This window comes from Camelina sativa, chromosome 15 (assembly GCF_030686135.1).
Source record: "Camelina sativa cultivar CO46 ecotype springtype chromosome 15, ASM3068613v1".
NCBI classification, from domain to species: domain Eukaryota; kingdom Viridiplantae; phylum Streptophyta; class Magnoliopsida; order Brassicales; family Brassicaceae; genus Camelina; species Camelina sativa.
In genome coordinates, this window is record NC_141894.1 from 27,455,581 (window position 1) to 27,471,992 (window position 16,412).

Consider the following 16,412-nt stretch of genomic DNA (forward strand, 5'->3'; position numbering starts at 1 on the left):
ATTAAAGAATTAAACGTAAAACCTCAACCAAAATAGCACAATATTATACCTTTTTGTAAGGTAAACCAACAACAACCAAAGCGTTATGATTATTGGATCTTGCTTTCCAAGAAACCACTATATGAACAGGAAAATAAACATGATCAGTTGATGAATCATAAAAAACATCAAGATCGGAATACAAATATAAATTTGAGAACATGATTAAAGAATTATTGAAACTGATAAAACTATAAATTCAAGAGAAGAGAGTTTTTTTCTTTTTTCTTTGTTGAGTTATGGTGAAAGCGAACGATAGCATTGTATTTATAGTTGTAAATGATCTATCTTTTTAGGGTTTCCAGTAAGGAGGTGTAGTGTCGTCGTTTTTTTTTTCTTCAGAAGCCCATTAATCTATAAACAATCTAAGCCCATTAATTATCTCAAATCTGTAGAATTTATAGTATAAAACAGAACTATAGTTGTAAAAAGGGTGTTTTCCAGGAAATTTAGGGATTAAATTAGCAAATTCTATTTTTGCAAATAACTTTTTATGCGATTAGATTATTTCTAAATCAATTTTTGATTTATTTTTAATGTGAAAAATAGGTAAATTTATGTCCAGGGGCAAAATATTTCAATGTCAAGGGCAATTTCATTAGTGGTAAAATTGTAAAATTTTGCTAAGATTGAACGTGAGACGTTTTCACTTCTCGTTTAATATACTTGATTTTTCAAACAGTTTGAATATAAAACGAAATCTGCCAAAAAAAAAATTTTAAGTTATTTTGCAAAAAGAAAAATAGACAAACTAAGAAAAAAAGCCCATCAGAGAAACTTTTAAGAGAACTAATAAAAACCCAACAAAACCCAAACTTTAGTAGCGTTCCCTTCTAATTCTCTTCTTCTTCGTCTTCGTCTCTTGTCTTTTTTCCAAACTTTTGCTGTGCGCTTTTTTTTTGTCCAAAGAATCATATTCTTTTGCCCTCTCACACGAGTCAAATTACCTTTTTGCCACAACAATCATGGCGGCGACGGCGGTGGTCTGGCAACCCCGAGACGACGGTCTCGCCGAGATCTGCGCTCTTCTCGAACAACAGATTTCTCCTTCATCCGTCGTCGACAAGTCTCAGATTTGGCAGCAGCTTCAACACTTCTCTCAGTTCCCTGATTTCAACAACTATCTCGTCTTCATCCTCGTCCGCGCTGAGGTTTTTAGAACTTTTCTCTACTCTCTCTTCGCTTCCTCAGCTTTTTTTTATTGTTTGGTCTCATTCGCCGTATTGACTCAATCTACTTGTTGAGGACGACGACTCTTCGGAGTTCGGATCGTTGAATTTTCATTTGCTCTTTGGATTCTCTTTGTCGCTTAGCTTAGCTGTTCCTCCTGCGTTTCCATTGGATTGCTTTTGTTTCTCCAGACTAGATTATGAGTTTCTGTGTCCTGTGCCCTAATTGATTTATCTCCTTTTGATCGTATATGTTGTGAATGAACTTTGTGATTCAATTGACTTGAAGTTTACTTGAATCCAGATAACTCATTTCCTTATCTTGAGAACTCATTTCCTTTCGGTTTTAGTAGTAATTGCAGAGTTTACTAGGCAAGACCAGTCTAGAGTATTTATATTGATTATGTTATATGCATTCTACTTGAATATCTGTTTCTTAGCTGATGAGTAATTGTATGATGGTGGCCAGGGTAAGTCCATAGAGGTCCGCCAAGCTGCTGGCTTGCTTCTGAAAAATAATTTGAGGGGTGCTTATCCATCTATGGTTCAAGAAAACCAAAAATACATCAAGTCAGAGTTGTTGCCTTGTCTGGGAGCAGCGGACAGGAATATACGGACTACAGTTGGAACTATCATCAGTGTTATTGTTAATATCGAAGGAGTTTCTGGATGGTCTGAGCTTTTGCCAGCTCTTGTTACTTGCTTAGACAGTAATGACCTAAATCACATGGATGGTGCGATGGATGCATTGTCAAAGGTATTAGCAGCTACGCATTTCCTTTCCTGTTTCTTGCTCTTTTTGTTGAACCTTTGGTTTATGAACCTTAAGCCCATGTTATCTAAGTTCTGATTGGTGGTTGTAATATATGTGCAATTCTTTCGAAGTTTTTGTGATATCTATGTGTCATATTCTTACCGATCAGATTTGTGAGGATATCCCGCATGTCTTGGATTCAGAAGTGCCTGGCTTAGCAGAGCGCCCTATCAACATTTTCTTGCCTAGGCTATTTCAGGTAAGCATCTCATATTTGTACACAGACTTCGGAACTCGGTTGTAGCACTTGTTAGGTTCTATTTTGATTTTTTGTCGTCCTGTTGGATTGGTTGCGATAAGATTTTGATTACCACTCTTTTATTTGAGCAGTTTTTTCAGTCACCCCATGCTTCACTGAGGAAGCTTGCCCTGGGTTCTGTGAACCAATATATCATAATAATGCCTGCTGTAAGTATTGCCGAAGGCTACTTGTAAAATTTCGTTTTTGTTTGATATGGTATAAAGGACTGTGGTTAGTAACAATCTACTTTTTGCAGGCTTTGTTCCATTCCATGGATAAGTACCTTCAGGGTTTGTTTGTCCTCGCCAATGATCCTGTAGCAGAAGTCAGAAAATTGGTACTCGTCTTATTTAAGCTTCTGTCAATTGTTTCTTATTTTTGTCAGTACTAGAGAGAGTTATTTTGGCTTCTTTAGATGACATATGTTATAATCAGATTCTCATCTCATTTCTTATGTTCTTATGCCTCCGTAATAATGTCTTTTCTTCCTTTGCTTAAAAGGTCTGCGCAGCATTTGTGCACCTCACGGAAGTCCTCCCCTCATCTATAGAGGTATTTTTCATTGTGGTTTTAATATTCACCTTAATTCAAATCTAATTCCAAATGCCCCTTTTTTTTGAGGTACTTTATATGTAGTCTGAGCATTTCTTCTACCATGCATCTCAGATATGTCTTCTTCCCTTATTTTCTTTTTCAGCCGCATCTCAGGAATCTCATGGAGTACATGTTACAAGTTAACAAAGACCCTGATGAAGAAGTTTCTCTCGAAGCATGTGAATTTTGGTAAAGTTTTGTTCTCTTTGTTTGCTCTATTGATGACGGTTCTATTACCTTGTTTTCTCTTATTTTCCATCATTGTCGTCATTTAATAACATAAAGCAATATTGTTGTTTGGCAGGTCTGCATACTGTGACGCTCAGCTGCCGCCAGAGAACTTAAAAGAGTTTCTGCCACGCTTAATTCCAGTATAGTGATATTTCTCCTTTTCTTCATTATATTTTGGGCACTTAATCATTTACCCTGAGGGTGTAGTTTTTAACGTTACATAAAATATATCTGTTTTAGGTGTTGCTTGAAAACATGGCTTATGCAGATGACGACGAGTCACTTTTGGATGCAGAGGTTTTTTTTTTTTTTCTGTTGATATTTTATGTTTTGTCACCTTTCTCAATATAATTGTCATTTATTTATATGAAAACTGCTTACTTTTTGCAGGAAGATGAGTCTCAACCAGACAGAGATCAGGTGCAAATTGTTTGTTCTTGTCTTTGTTTTTTCTTATAGATTTATCCTTCTCTAATTTTCATTCATTTTGGTTCCCCTACAGGATTTGAAACCTCGTTTTCATACATCAAGACTTCATGGATCAGAGGATTTTGATGATGATGATGTATGTATTTACTTTTTGTGTCATTTGATATCTGTACAGAAATGCATGTCTTATATGATAACAATTAATTAATACTATAAAAGTAACAATTAATTAATACTTTTTAATGAGTTTCTCTGGGTACAGGATGATGACTCGTTTAATGTGTGGAATTTAAGAAAGTGCAGTGCAGCAGCTATTGACGTTCTCTCCAATGTATTTGGAGATGAAATCCTTCCAGCACTCATGCCCCTAATTCAGGTAAATGTTATTCCTCTTGGTCTATTTGAAATGAACACAATTAGCTAAACCATGTTCTTCCAAGCTGCAGACAAAATTGTCAGCTTCTGGTGATGAGGCCTGGAAAGATAGGGAAGCTGCTGTTTTGGCTCTCGGGGCTATCGCTGAAGGCTGCATGACTGGTCTTTACCCTCACTTGGCTGAGGCAAGTTCGTTTTTGATCCACATCATCTCATATATATGATATACATCAACATGCTAACGCCTTATTTCTGCAGATTGTAGCATTTCTTCTTCCTCTTTTAGATGATAAATTCCCGCTCATACGAAGCATATCTTGCTGGACGCTTTCTCGATTTGGCAAGTATATTATCCAGGTATGACTTGAACAGGATATAATACGCTTTAACTGCTTCAAACGGTCTTTAGATAATTCACTGTTTTTATTTTCTAGGAAAGTGGCAATCCGAAGGGTTATGAACAGTTTGAGAAAGTTCTTATGGGTCTTCTCCGCAGACTCTTGGATACGAACAAGCGGGTCCAGGAGGCTGCCTGTTCGGCTTTTGCAACTCTTGAAGAGGTACCTATTGGTTTTGCAGTGTGGTTTTTGGTATCATTTGTTGATGTTGGTTGACCATGTGAATATTCTATGAACGTGTAGGATGCTGCTGAAGAGTTAGTGCCACACCTGGGGGTGATATTGCAGCATCTGATGTGCGCTTTTGGAAAGTATCAGGTCATTAAGTTCTCTTAAAATTAACTGCTTTGCCTGACTATATCTCTGGGGCGGCTATTATCTACTTCAAACCACTGTTCTATATGTCAACCTAACATACAATTTTCATATACCCAGAGGCGGAACTTAAGAATTGTTTATGATGCTATTGGAACACTGGCAGATTCAGTTAGAGGAGAGCTGAACAAGGTATAATGATTGAATTTGTACAAGTTTAATCTGATCTTGTAAATTTAGCTCATTGGCTAATATCTATCAAGTTCTATTTACTGGTGGTTGTATGTATTTTTGGCCTAATTATTTTTCCCTTATGCAGCCTGCTTATCTTGAGATTCTGATGCCCCCACTGGTTGCAAAGTGGCAACAACTTTCAAACTCAGATAAAGATCTATTTCCATTGCTAGAATGCTTCACTTCCATTTCTCAGGTATGGGCTACTTGTCAAGGTCTTAAGAAATCTGTAAGGTCTTGAATCTGTTTCACGAATGAAACTACTCTGAATGATCCTACTCAGTGAAGTTATAGTTTTGGTAGTTTGAATGATCACTGAAAAAGAATCCTGGAGGCTTGGTTGGTCAGCTAGAAACCCAAAAATTCCTCAAAATGCTACTAATAGTAGGAGACGAAGTTATGAATGTCTGACAAGTTCATTTGTTATCCAAAAAAAAAAAGTCTGACGAGTTCATCTTGACCAAAAATTAGACTGTTTGCAGCATGAATTCTCTATGTTTAACAAATTGTATTTCCATGTTTCAGGCTTTAGGTGTAGGATTCGCTCCATTTGCTCAGCCTGTTTTCCATAGATGCATGGATATCATCCAACTGCAGCAGCTGGCTAAGGTTCCATTCAGACTTCTGCAGTTTCATTTCATTTGGGAATTAGAGTGACTTTTGCCAGTTTAACTAAGTCACTTGCTTGGACGTACGTAACTATTGCATACTTTGGTTTTCCGTTTGATCAAAGCTTGCTTCTGGTTTTTGTAGGTTGATCCTGCTTCTGCTGGGGCTCAGTACGACAGAGAATTCATTGTTTGTTCTCTTGATTTGCTTTCTGGACTTACTGAAGGGCTTGGCAGTGGGATAGAGTCTCTGGTACTTCATTCTCTTGATGTCTTGCTCATACAAAATATTACTCATAATTTCTCACCCAGTAGATAACTTTTGTAACTTCGCTGATCATTGTTATGGATTTCCACATCCGGATATATTCTTACGTCATTGCTCTTATGCAGGTTTCACAAACTAACCTAAGGGATCTACTTCTCAAGTGTTGCATGGATGAAGCTCCTGATGTCAGACAAAGTGCTTTTGCCTTAATGGGTGATCTCGCAAGAGTAAGCTACATGTCCTTTTATGCTTTGAATATATTCCTTAAACAACAAGAACTAGCATGGGAAGTGACAACTTGTAGTTATGTGAGATTATATGTTATAATTTGATATGAGCTTGTGTTTTAGATTTGGCTCTAGTAACCGGTGGTGAGTAATCTAGCCTTAGAACTAAAGAATTAAATAGCTTAAGCTTTCTCTTAACCAGAGTCTCTCTTAGAGAATTAGGGTAATTGTTGGAAGTTGAATTCTTATAAATCAAAAGAGGCCTTATAGAGGAATCTTACAAGCTCTTAAAAAAAGGAGAAACACCAAACCCTCATTCTACTATGAAATGGAAAAAACTTAATTGCCTTAATGCTAAAGAAAAGTTCCAAAACCCAAAACACTAAACCGGCTAAGTTGCTGCCGACTTCCTGCGGTTGTAAGTGATGCCAAATCTGGTATCCTTTTGCTAGAGTGAAATAATGCTTTTTGGCTACTACTGACAGGTATTCCCGGTCTATCTACAACCCCGCCTGCTTGAGTTCCTTGAAATTGCAAGCCAGCAACTGGTTGGTATCCAAGTTTTTATTGTTACTATACCTATATTCTTCGTCTATGGCACTGATCACATCTCCGCTTTGTACAGAGTGCAAACCTCATTCGAGAAAACCTTTCTGTTGCAAATAATGCTTGTTGGGCCATTGGAGAATTAGCGGTCAAGGTAATCCCAAAAATACTATTTCATCTATTAAAGCTAGAAGTTTGTGGTTAAGAGCAGAGTTGTGAGTGATGGGAACTTATTTTTCCAGGTTCGTCAAGAAGTCTCACCAATTGTTGCCAACGTTGTCTCTTCCCTAAGCGTGATTCTTCAACATGGAGAGGTGACTTTGGCAGCCTATTCATTGTTTTCATGACCACATCTAAGTCTATCAACTGCGGTATTTGATGAATATGCCTAATTTTGTGAAGCAGAATGTTAATAAGGCACTAGTTGAGAACAGTGCAATTACCCTTGGGAGACTAGCATGGATTCGTCCTGACCTTGTAGCACCACACATGGAGCAATTTATGAAGCCATGGTGCCTGGCATTGTCAATGTTAGTGAACCTCTGTGTTGAATTTGGAGTCTTTACGTTTCCAACCTCTGCTCCACAGAAAAAATCTTATCATGCTTTCTTTTCAGGGTGCGTGATGACATTGAGAAAGAAGATGCATTTAGAGGATTATGCTCAGTGGTATGTCTCTATTCCTTGGTTTGTGGTCAAAACATGGAAATCAAGTTTGGTATGTAAAAATGTTCTCTGCAAATTCAGGTTAAAGTGAATCCATCAGGAGGTGTCAGCTCACTAGTTTTCATATGCCAAGCCATCGCAAGTTGGCATGTAAGTAAACAGGAAACAAACTGTGGCTCTTGTAGCTAAATTTAATATCGTTACGGAGCTTTGGATCAATTGATTGATACACACATATGACTATTTATTTTTTGTCACAGGAAATAAGAAGCGAGGACGTACAGAACGAAGTCACCCAAGTACTGAACGGCTATAAACACGTAAGTTATGCTGAATGCAATTCAGTGTTTAGCCATCCTAAGCGCTTACTCGCGTATTGTATGAGTAATCTGATGTCAACTTATATAATTCATCTTTTGGGTTCAGATGCTGGGAAACTCATGGGCGGAATGTTTATCTGCTTTGGAAACTCCTGTAAAGGAAAGGCTTGCGAGATATCAAGTGTAGTCTCAAAATAGAGAGATCTGCTCTAGCTGCTTATTCATTGCAAACAACAAATAGATTCAAGAGAGTTTGAGCACAAAACGCTTGAGACACCATTTATTTGTGCAAGATTAAATGAAGGGCCAAAAGGTCAGTAGAGAAGGCATACAGTACAGAGTTTGTGTGTGTGGGGGGCTCTTCAGATTTACATGGTTGAAATTTTTTACTTCCTGTCTTTATTATTTTTTCTATTTCTACATCGATTCTTGGTCCCTTTTTTTTTTCTTTTGCGGGCAACGTTGTATGGTGGTTTGAGCAGTTTTGGTAAGATTTCAAAAAACCTAAAAAGAGCTAAGCAAAGTTTAGTTTCATTGTGCTTCAGCTTGTTTGAACTATTGGGACCTGTGGATACCAAATAAGAAAAATGTGACTGGGATTTTATGTATGATCTGCCATCGTTCTTCAATTGCATTTTGCGTTTTACACTTTTATTTCAATAATGGTATCTCAATAGTCAATAGTTTACGTATGATTCTTAGCATCTTCACCCGAAACATTTTACGAGTTGAAACACCAAAAATCAAACTCGAACTTACATTGCTTCAAAAACAAGTGGAGCCACGAGTAACACGAGTCCCTCAAACCATTGTATTGGACTTGAACTCATTATATTACCTCACCATCAATTGGAGTCACAACGATCAAACCAAAGAGTAGAATCAGGAAATGTTTTAATCGGAAACAGTAACAGTAGGCTAATCCTAAAACCCACAACAGAATTAAACACCTCCTCAGTCCCAAAACAAATTGCAATCCAAACGGTATATATTACTCCCTCCGGGTTTTTTACTTGTCGTTAATGTTTTTACATAAATTAAGAAAACTATAAAATTTCTGTTTTGCATTTTATTAATATATTTTATAATTTTTTTCATTGTTTAAAAACCTTAAAACAGTAAAGATAAAAATGAAATATTCACTAAACATCTGCATTAAAAATCTAAAACGACAATTATTATGAAACAAAAATTAAGTCCTAGAACGAAATTCAAATTGAAACGGAGGGAGTATAATACTGACTACTGACAAGACAAGTTGAACTTTTGGTTAAATGATACTTAATGGGTTGTTATCTTGGTTCCAAAAGAGTTTCTTTTGCTTCAGATTCACAGCAGCTAATCAAAACATTAAATTTGGGGTCTTCCTCAAAAGAGCTCTAGGGATTCAACATGATATCCTTCTTCTCTCCCTCGATTTTGATATTTGTTCATTTGTTTTTGTTAAAAGAGAGAACAATTTGTAAGTAAATGCCTTAGCTAAATCGGCTTTAATATCTCTACCTAATGTACCAGCATATTAATCAATGAAAACCGGTTTGGTTTGACAAAAGAAAAAAAATTGGATTCCTTCATTAAGATCTTTTACTCATATGGGTTTTCTAAAAACTAATTTGACTGAATATAAAAAATGCATCATCAAAAGAAATAAAGTTCAGTCAACCCATAAGAAGTTTTGTTTTCTAAGTATATATCTTTACTAAATAAACACTATTTTTTGGAAAATACCCTTTTACCCATTAACAATTATAAACATACCATTTTAATTTATTTTCCGGAAAATATTTATATATAATAAACTGAACCCTAATTGCATTTTTAGATTTCTTTTTCTCTAAATTAGTCACCGCTGCCTCTCTCTCTCTATCTCCGCCGCATTTCTATCTCTCCGCCGCATTTCTATATCTCCCTCCGTCACTTATTTTCGACTTTTTTCTTCGTAGTAACATCGAGTAAGTTTATTTTCCTTTTCTTATTTATTTGTTTCTATCGATTTATAAAATTTCATACAAGTTCGTTTACATAAAAGTGTTTTTACAAATATTGTAAATATTGTATGTTATTTGTTAGATTTATCTTTTCAATTTATAAATGTTAAAAGATTGTTTGATTAACATTAATTGACAATCTTATGTTTATTAGTCATGTTTTGTGTCTTCTCAGTGGCATCTCCGAAACTCATGGAATACAAGTCGCAATGGATAAGAGAGCAAAAAGAAATGATTCTTAATCTATGCCGTCGTCGTCAGCTACAAGTAGAGGAGTTTAAGGAGTTATTGCCTCATCTAATTCCAGTATAATGATACTACTCCTTTTCTTCTAAGTATATTTTTTGGCACTTAATCTTTTTTGTTGTTAGTCTGACACTCTGACACTATAATTTCATTTCGATTTGTATTAGAGGTTTCTCTCGGTCATGGCTTATAAAGATAACGATGTGTCACTTTTGGAAAATAACGAGGTTTCTTTTTCGCCCATATTATATGTTTAATGACGTTGTGTATTAATGAGACTATTAAGTTAAACGATTCAAATATAAAATAAATAATTCTTTAATGACTAATTCTAGGTACATGATGCTGACTCGTCTAACGTACGGAGTCTAAGAAAAGGCGGTGCAAAAACATTTCACATGCTCTCTCATGTATTTGGGAATATTATGGTTCAAACACTCACGCCAATTATTGTGGTAAATATTATTTCTCTCGGTGGTATCTTGAACTGAAAACAATTGGTTTGGTTAGTCCTGTTCTTTTCAAACTGCAGACGAAATTATCAAGATCTGATGATGAGACGTGGAAAGAAAGGGAAGCTATTGTTTTTGCTCTTGGAATCATTGCTGAAGGCTGCGTTCCTTATTTTTACCCTCACTTGCCTGAGGCAAGTTCGTTTATGATTTTAACTCTCATCACATATATCCGAGTTTTCTCCTTTAATTAAAGTTCATTGATATGCTAGTGCCTTGTTGATCTGCAGCTTGTAGCCATCCTCCTTCCTCTTTTGGATGATAAATTCCCTCTCATTCGACGCATATCATGTTGGACACTTTCTCGATATGGCATATATCTTCCTAAGGTATGATTTGAACAATATCTTCATGCTTAAGTACTGTTTCAAACAATCTTTAGATGATTTGCTACTTTTTTTTTTCTTTTCTTGTAGGGAAGTGATCATAAGAGTTATGAACAGTTTAAGAAAGTTCTTGCCGGTCTTCTTCGCAAACTCTTGGATAATAACAAGCGGGTCGAGAAGGCCGCCTGTTCAGCTTTTACAACTCTTGTAAAGGTAACTCGGTTCACAATGTTTTTTTTTTTTTTTTTTTTTTTAATAAACAAAGTTGAGCTTGCATTGAACCTCCATTAGTCCATAACTACAATTACTTGGTTATCAAACATTCTCCCGTATGAAGTGAGACACCAACTCCACATGTTTCCTCCTTGCATGAAATACTAAATGGTAGAGGGGGAAAGTATTTATAATTCTAACATACTTTGACCATACCCACCAAAAAAAAAAGAAACTTTGACCATTAAAAAAAAAAAAAAAAAAACTTTGACCGTTGGGCCGGACATTAAAATTCCATTGTGATTTAAAAGCATGTATAATCTTGATGATGTGATTGTGGTTGAGAACTTGAGAAAATTGTTTTTTTTTTATGAACCTGTAGGATGCAGGTGTAGACTTGGTGCAATACCTGGAGGTAATGCTAGAACATATTATATGCGCTTTTGGAACGTCTCAGGTGAATAAATCCTCTTGAACTTCACTGCTTTGCCCGACTAAATCTTTGTGGTAGCTATATATTATCAGTTTCCAAACAACTGTTTCTTTATGGTTACCTCACATATACTACAGAGGGAGAACATCGGAATTGTTTATGCTGCAATTAAAACACTGCCAATGGTTGTTCGAGAAGAGCTGATAACTAAGGTAACATGGCGTGGAAGGGATTTTAGTTTTTCTATGCACATTTTATTAATAAATCTTTAACTTCGAAAACAATATTAATCGAGATATCTGAATTTATTGAATTAGGAGTTCATAGTTATTAGAATTTGTTTTAAGTAGTGTATGAAAAAGATGCAAAAACAACTCTTTCATAATTTTGTCTTTCTCATGTATTTTCTACCTACTATGCAGCCTGGTTATCTTGAGATTATGATTTCCTCACTGGTTGCAAAATGGGAACAACTTTCAAAGTCAGATAAAGATCTCTATCCAATGTCAGAATGCTTTATATCAATTTCTCAGGTAATGGACGAGTTCGTGATCTTGTCGGGAAATTATAATAATTTGCAACAGGGAGTACTCTTTATTTCTAACATATTGTGTTTCTATTTCAAGGCTTTATTAGGTACCAGATTCATTCCATTTGCTCAGGCAGTTTTCAAGAGATGCTTACGAATCATGGAAAAGCAAAGACTAGCCAAGGTGTTATTATTATTATTAATTATTATGATTGATAAAGTATCTGGCTGATGTTCCATTTAGAATTATGAGATTCAATCTCATTTGAGAATCAATTTTTTTTTTTTTTTGTTTTGTTTTCCAAACTATACCGCACAGTTTTGTTTTATCGCTTGATCAAAACTTGTTTCTCTTGTTTGTAGGTTGGTCTTACTGCTGCTGGGGTTCAGTATGACAAGGAGATTATCGTTTGGTCTCTTGATTTTCTTTGTGACCTTGCTGAAGGGCTTGGGAGTGGAATAGGGTCACTGGTACTCCATTTTGTTGATGTCGTGCTCACATTGTTTAACTTGTACTCATAAAACCACACTTGGTGGATAACTCAATATTTATGGTCAATGTTGGTTAAATTTTATAACCAGATATAAATTTTCTTTCACTGCTCTTATACAGGTTGAACAAAGTAATTTAAGAGTTATGCTTCTCGGCTATTGCTTGGATAATGCTTCTGATGTCAGAGAAAGAGCTTTTACCCTTATGGGAGTTCTTGCAAGAGTAAGAAGCAAAATACAAAGTCGTTTATATATATTTTCATTTAACATAACTAATTAAAAGGAAGTTATGTGAGATTATATTTTATAATTTTGACTCTCTTTTGCTATATATATTAGTGTGTGTCATAATGCTTTTTGCGGTCACTGATAGGTATACCCGGTCTATATACAACCCAACCTACGTGAGTTCCTCGAAATCGCAAGCAAGCAACTGGTTGGTACTTGGTATCCAATTTACTGTTACTATACCTATTATTTTCTTCTATTGTATTGAAATGTATCTATGTTCTGAATAGAGAGCAAACGTTATAAGAGAAAATGTTAATGTCGCGACTAATGCTTGTTGGGCCATTGGAGAATTAGCTGTCAAGGTAATACCAAATACTATTTATGCTAATTATGCTTGAAGTTTCTGGTTAGAAACAATCTTGTGAACTATAGGAACTCAATCTTTCAGGTTTGTCACGAAGTCTCACCATTCGTGACCAATGTTGTCTCTTCCCTAAGCTTGATTCTTCAACATGGAGAGGTGATTATAGCTACCAACTTATATACTTAAGATTCTCTTGGCCATGTCTATGTTTATAAGCTGCAGTATCTGACGAGTATGGCTAATTGTAAGGTGTGGGACAATAAGGCACTAATCGAGAACAGTGCAATTACCCTTGGGAGACTAGCATGGGTTTGTCCACAACTCGTCGCGCCTCAAATGGATTCTTACTTTGAGCCATGGTGCATGTCATTTTCAATGTTAGTGAGCCTTTTTGTCTTGGATTTGAAGTGTTCAGATTCCTTAGTTTTGCTCCATAGCAATATTTTATTTATCATACTCTCTTTTCAGGATCGATGATCCCTATAAAAAAGAAGAAACATTTAGAGGGTTATGTGCAGTGGTATTTTTCTCTCTACTCGTTGATTTGTGTTGTGCTTGTAACATGTAAATCAAGTTTGAGCTTTACAAAAGTGTACTGGAATAATTCAGGTTATAATGAATCCATTAGGAGTTGGCAGCTCACTTTTTTTCATATGTCAAGCCATTACGAGTTGGCACGTAAGTGAATAGAAAACTAAGGGAGTACTTGAGAAGTATATATATTTTTAAATTTACGTTCTATTGGTTATATAAATTTTGCTACCCTATTTAACATGCATCCCTTATGCAGCCTTGTTATCTAGAGAATCTGATGTCCCCACTCATTTCAAAGTTGCAACAACTTTCAATATCAGATAAAGATATATTCCCATTGCTAAAATGCTTCGGATCCATTGCTCAGGTTTCGACAAGTTCACCTTGACGGAATATTTAGACTGTTTTTGTAGCATGAATTCTTTATGTCTAACATAAAAATGTGTTTCAATGTTTCAGGCTTTAGGTGTCCGATTCGCTCCATTTGCTCTGCATGTTTTCCATAGATGCATGGATATCATCCAAATCCAACAGCTGGCCAAGGTTTCTCAGTCACAGGCTTGATATATAATCATTTCAATATTTCATCATAACTGCCGCAATGTTGTTGTTTTTTTGTGTGATCAAAACTTGGTTCTCTTGTTTGTAGGTTGGTTTTGCTCTTGCTGGGGCTCAGTATGATAAAGAGTTTATCATTCATTCACTTGATTTTCTTTATGACCTTGCTGGAGGGCTTAAGAGTGAAATAGAGTCACTGGTATTCACTTTTTTTTGTTGTTGTACTCATAAGTCCTGACTTAGTGGATAACTTATTTAGTTGCTCTGGTCATATTTGTTAGTATTGAGTTAATTTTTACTAACCGATATATATTTTATTCATGACTCTTATGTTGCAGGTTTCACAAAGTAATTTAAGAGATATGCTTATCAAGTATTGCATGGATGAAGCTGCTGATGTCAGGGAAAAAGCCTTTGCCCTAATGGCCGCTCTTGCAAGAGTAATTAAGTTGCAAAATACAAAGTCGTTTATACATATTTTCATTTAAAGTAAACAACAAGGGGATATATGTTATGTGAGATTATATGTTATAAATTTGACTCTCCTTTGCTAGTTATATTACTGTAGTAAAGCGTTTCTCCACCATGTACTGACAGGTATTGCCGGTCTATCTACAACCCCGCCTCCGTGAGTTCCTCGAAATCGCAAGCCAGCAACTGGTTGGTATCCAAGTTTTATTATATCTTCAACTATTGTACTTAAATGTATCTATATGTATATATTTTTTTGTACAGATCAGGGAAAACGTTATTAGAGAAAACCTTTATGTCACGACTAATGCTTGTTGGGCCATCGGAGAATTAGCTGTCAAGGTAATACTAAAACACTGTTTCTGTTATTGAAGTTAAAGCTTCTGGTTATTAAGAGCAGACTCGTGACTGATCACTGATGTAAGTCAATGTTTCAGGTTCGTGAAGAAGTATCACCAATTGTGGAGAACGTTGTCTCTTCCCTTGGCTGGATTCTTCGACTTGGAGAGGTAACTCTACACAGTTATAAATTTAAGACTATCTTGGCCATGTCTAAATTTTATCTTCTTGTTAAACAGGGTGTCAATAAGGCACTAGGTGAGATCAGTGCAATTACACTTGGGAGACTAGCATGGATTCGTCCAGACCTAGTTGCACCGCGCATGGAGCACTTCGTGAAGCCATGGTGCAAGAAATTGTCAAAGTTAGTGAACCTTCGTTTTCAAGGGAAATGTTCACACTCCTATATTTTGCTCCATAGAACAATTTTTATCGTACTTTTATTTTTCAGGTTATATGATGGCACTAAGAAAGAAGATGCATTTAGAGGGTTATGTGCTGCGGTATCTTCCTTTCTACTCCTTTGGTTTGTGTTTAAAACATGTAAAAAATGTTTGATTTTAACAAGTGGTCTGCACAAATTCAGGTTAAACTGAATCCATCAGGTGTTGCTTACTCAGGTCATTTCATATGTGAAGCCATTGCGAGTTGGCACGTAAGTTAACAGAAAACTAACCATGTCCCTTCGAGTTAATTTCAAATGTTTGGAATAATTGGTTGATGATACATAAGTGACAACCTTTTCTTTATATATTACAGGAAATAAAAAGTGAGGACTTACAGAAAGAAGTTTCCCAAGTGTTGAACGTCTTTAAGAATGTAAGATATGAGTATTTTGAAATTTAGTGTTTAAAAATTTCAGGCACTTGCTCATGATGTACATTAGAAGTCATTTTATGTCAAATGACTAATGTCTTTGATTTAATCTTTTGGGTTCAGATGCTGGGAAGAAGTTCATGGGAGAAATACATCTCTTCTCTAGATCCTCTTGTAAAGGAAAGGCTTGCGAGATATAAAGTGTAACATTTGATTGAACATACACTGGTTAGTTAGAGAGATATGCTCAAGCTTATTATGTTAATTGCAAACAATCTAATCTATACTAATAAAAAGTAGGAGCTATAAGCTCCTAAGGCTGTCCACCTAGGATTTAAAACAACCAATAGTGATAAGACATGTTACTAATTAATATTTTCTAAAATCTCCAGAATTTTATATATTAAGAATTATTTTAAACAACCTATCATGATTTGACATGTTATTCATTAACATTTTTTAAATTTCCAAAATTTTTTAGAAAAAAAAAATTTTTAATTTATGGAAATCAAATAACTATACACAATATCCCACATCGGCTAGAAATTTTTTAGACAATATATCTACAAATTTGAACCATTGTCTAAATATAAATATAAAATTTAAATTTAAATTTTTTAAAAGTTAAAAATATTAGAAATATTGAAACTTTTTAAAAGGTTCAAATTTTATATTTTGAAACCTTTTAAAATTAAAAAATATTATAAATATTGATGTAAAACATAAATTATCTTATTTATCTACATTTGTGATTTTTATTTCTTATGAGCTGTAAAACCTATATTTGTGTATGATTTTATAGATGAGTTGATATTCTTTCATTAATTTTTTTTATTTTTGGGTCTAAGGAAGAAGGATTGACATCGCAAGACCTTAATTTGATGTTT

General features: G+C 35.2%; 2 protein-coding genes across 2 annotated transcripts; both read left to right on the top strand.

Annotated features, from left to right (window-relative positions):
• Positions 1 to 730: 730 nt before the first annotated feature.
• On the top strand, positions 731 to 8,121 carry LOC104747489 (transportin-1). The gene is made up of 29 exons (XM_010469127.3): positions 731 to 1,190; positions 1,678 to 1,965; positions 2,132 to 2,221; positions 2,353 to 2,430; positions 2,520 to 2,600; positions 2,765 to 2,815; positions 2,961 to 3,046; positions 3,162 to 3,228; positions 3,329 to 3,385; positions 3,479 to 3,508; positions 3,591 to 3,653; positions 3,780 to 3,893; positions 3,964 to 4,077; positions 4,151 to 4,249; positions 4,327 to 4,452; positions 4,534 to 4,608; positions 4,726 to 4,797; positions 4,925 to 5,035; positions 5,365 to 5,448; positions 5,593 to 5,700; positions 5,841 to 5,942; positions 6,428 to 6,490; positions 6,568 to 6,642; positions 6,731 to 6,802; positions 6,894 to 7,018; positions 7,105 to 7,156; positions 7,235 to 7,303; positions 7,414 to 7,473; positions 7,580 to 8,121. The coding sequence occupies exons 1-29, from the start codon at positions 1,005 to 1,007 to the stop codon at positions 7,658 to 7,660; spliced, it is 2,679 nt and encodes an 892-aa protein (XP_010467429.1). The 5' UTR covers positions 731 to 1,004; the 3' UTR covers positions 7,661 to 8,121.
• Positions 8,122 to 9,293: 1,172 nt separating this feature from the next.
• LOC104748773 (transportin-1-like) lies at positions 9,294 to 15,910 on the top strand. Its single transcript, XM_087486749.1, has 31 exons — positions 9,294 to 9,425; positions 9,637 to 9,767; positions 9,875 to 9,934; positions 10,043 to 10,162; positions 10,240 to 10,353; positions 10,450 to 10,548; positions 10,636 to 10,758; positions 11,141 to 11,215; positions 11,329 to 11,403; positions 11,614 to 11,724; positions 11,818 to 11,904; positions 12,084 to 12,191; positions 12,334 to 12,435; positions 12,586 to 12,648; positions 12,731 to 12,805; positions 12,892 to 12,963; positions 13,057 to 13,184; positions 13,276 to 13,327; positions 13,417 to 13,485; positions 13,598 to 13,708; positions 13,801 to 13,884; positions 13,991 to 14,098; positions 14,238 to 14,339; positions 14,497 to 14,559; positions 14,635 to 14,712; positions 14,808 to 14,879; positions 14,949 to 15,073; positions 15,161 to 15,212; positions 15,296 to 15,364; positions 15,469 to 15,528; positions 15,649 to 15,910. Coding segments are annotated over exons 1-31 (2,673 nt in total). The 5' UTR covers positions 9,294 to 9,424; the 3' UTR covers positions 15,733 to 15,910.
• The last annotated feature ends 502 nt before the right edge of the window (positions 15,911 to 16,412 follow it).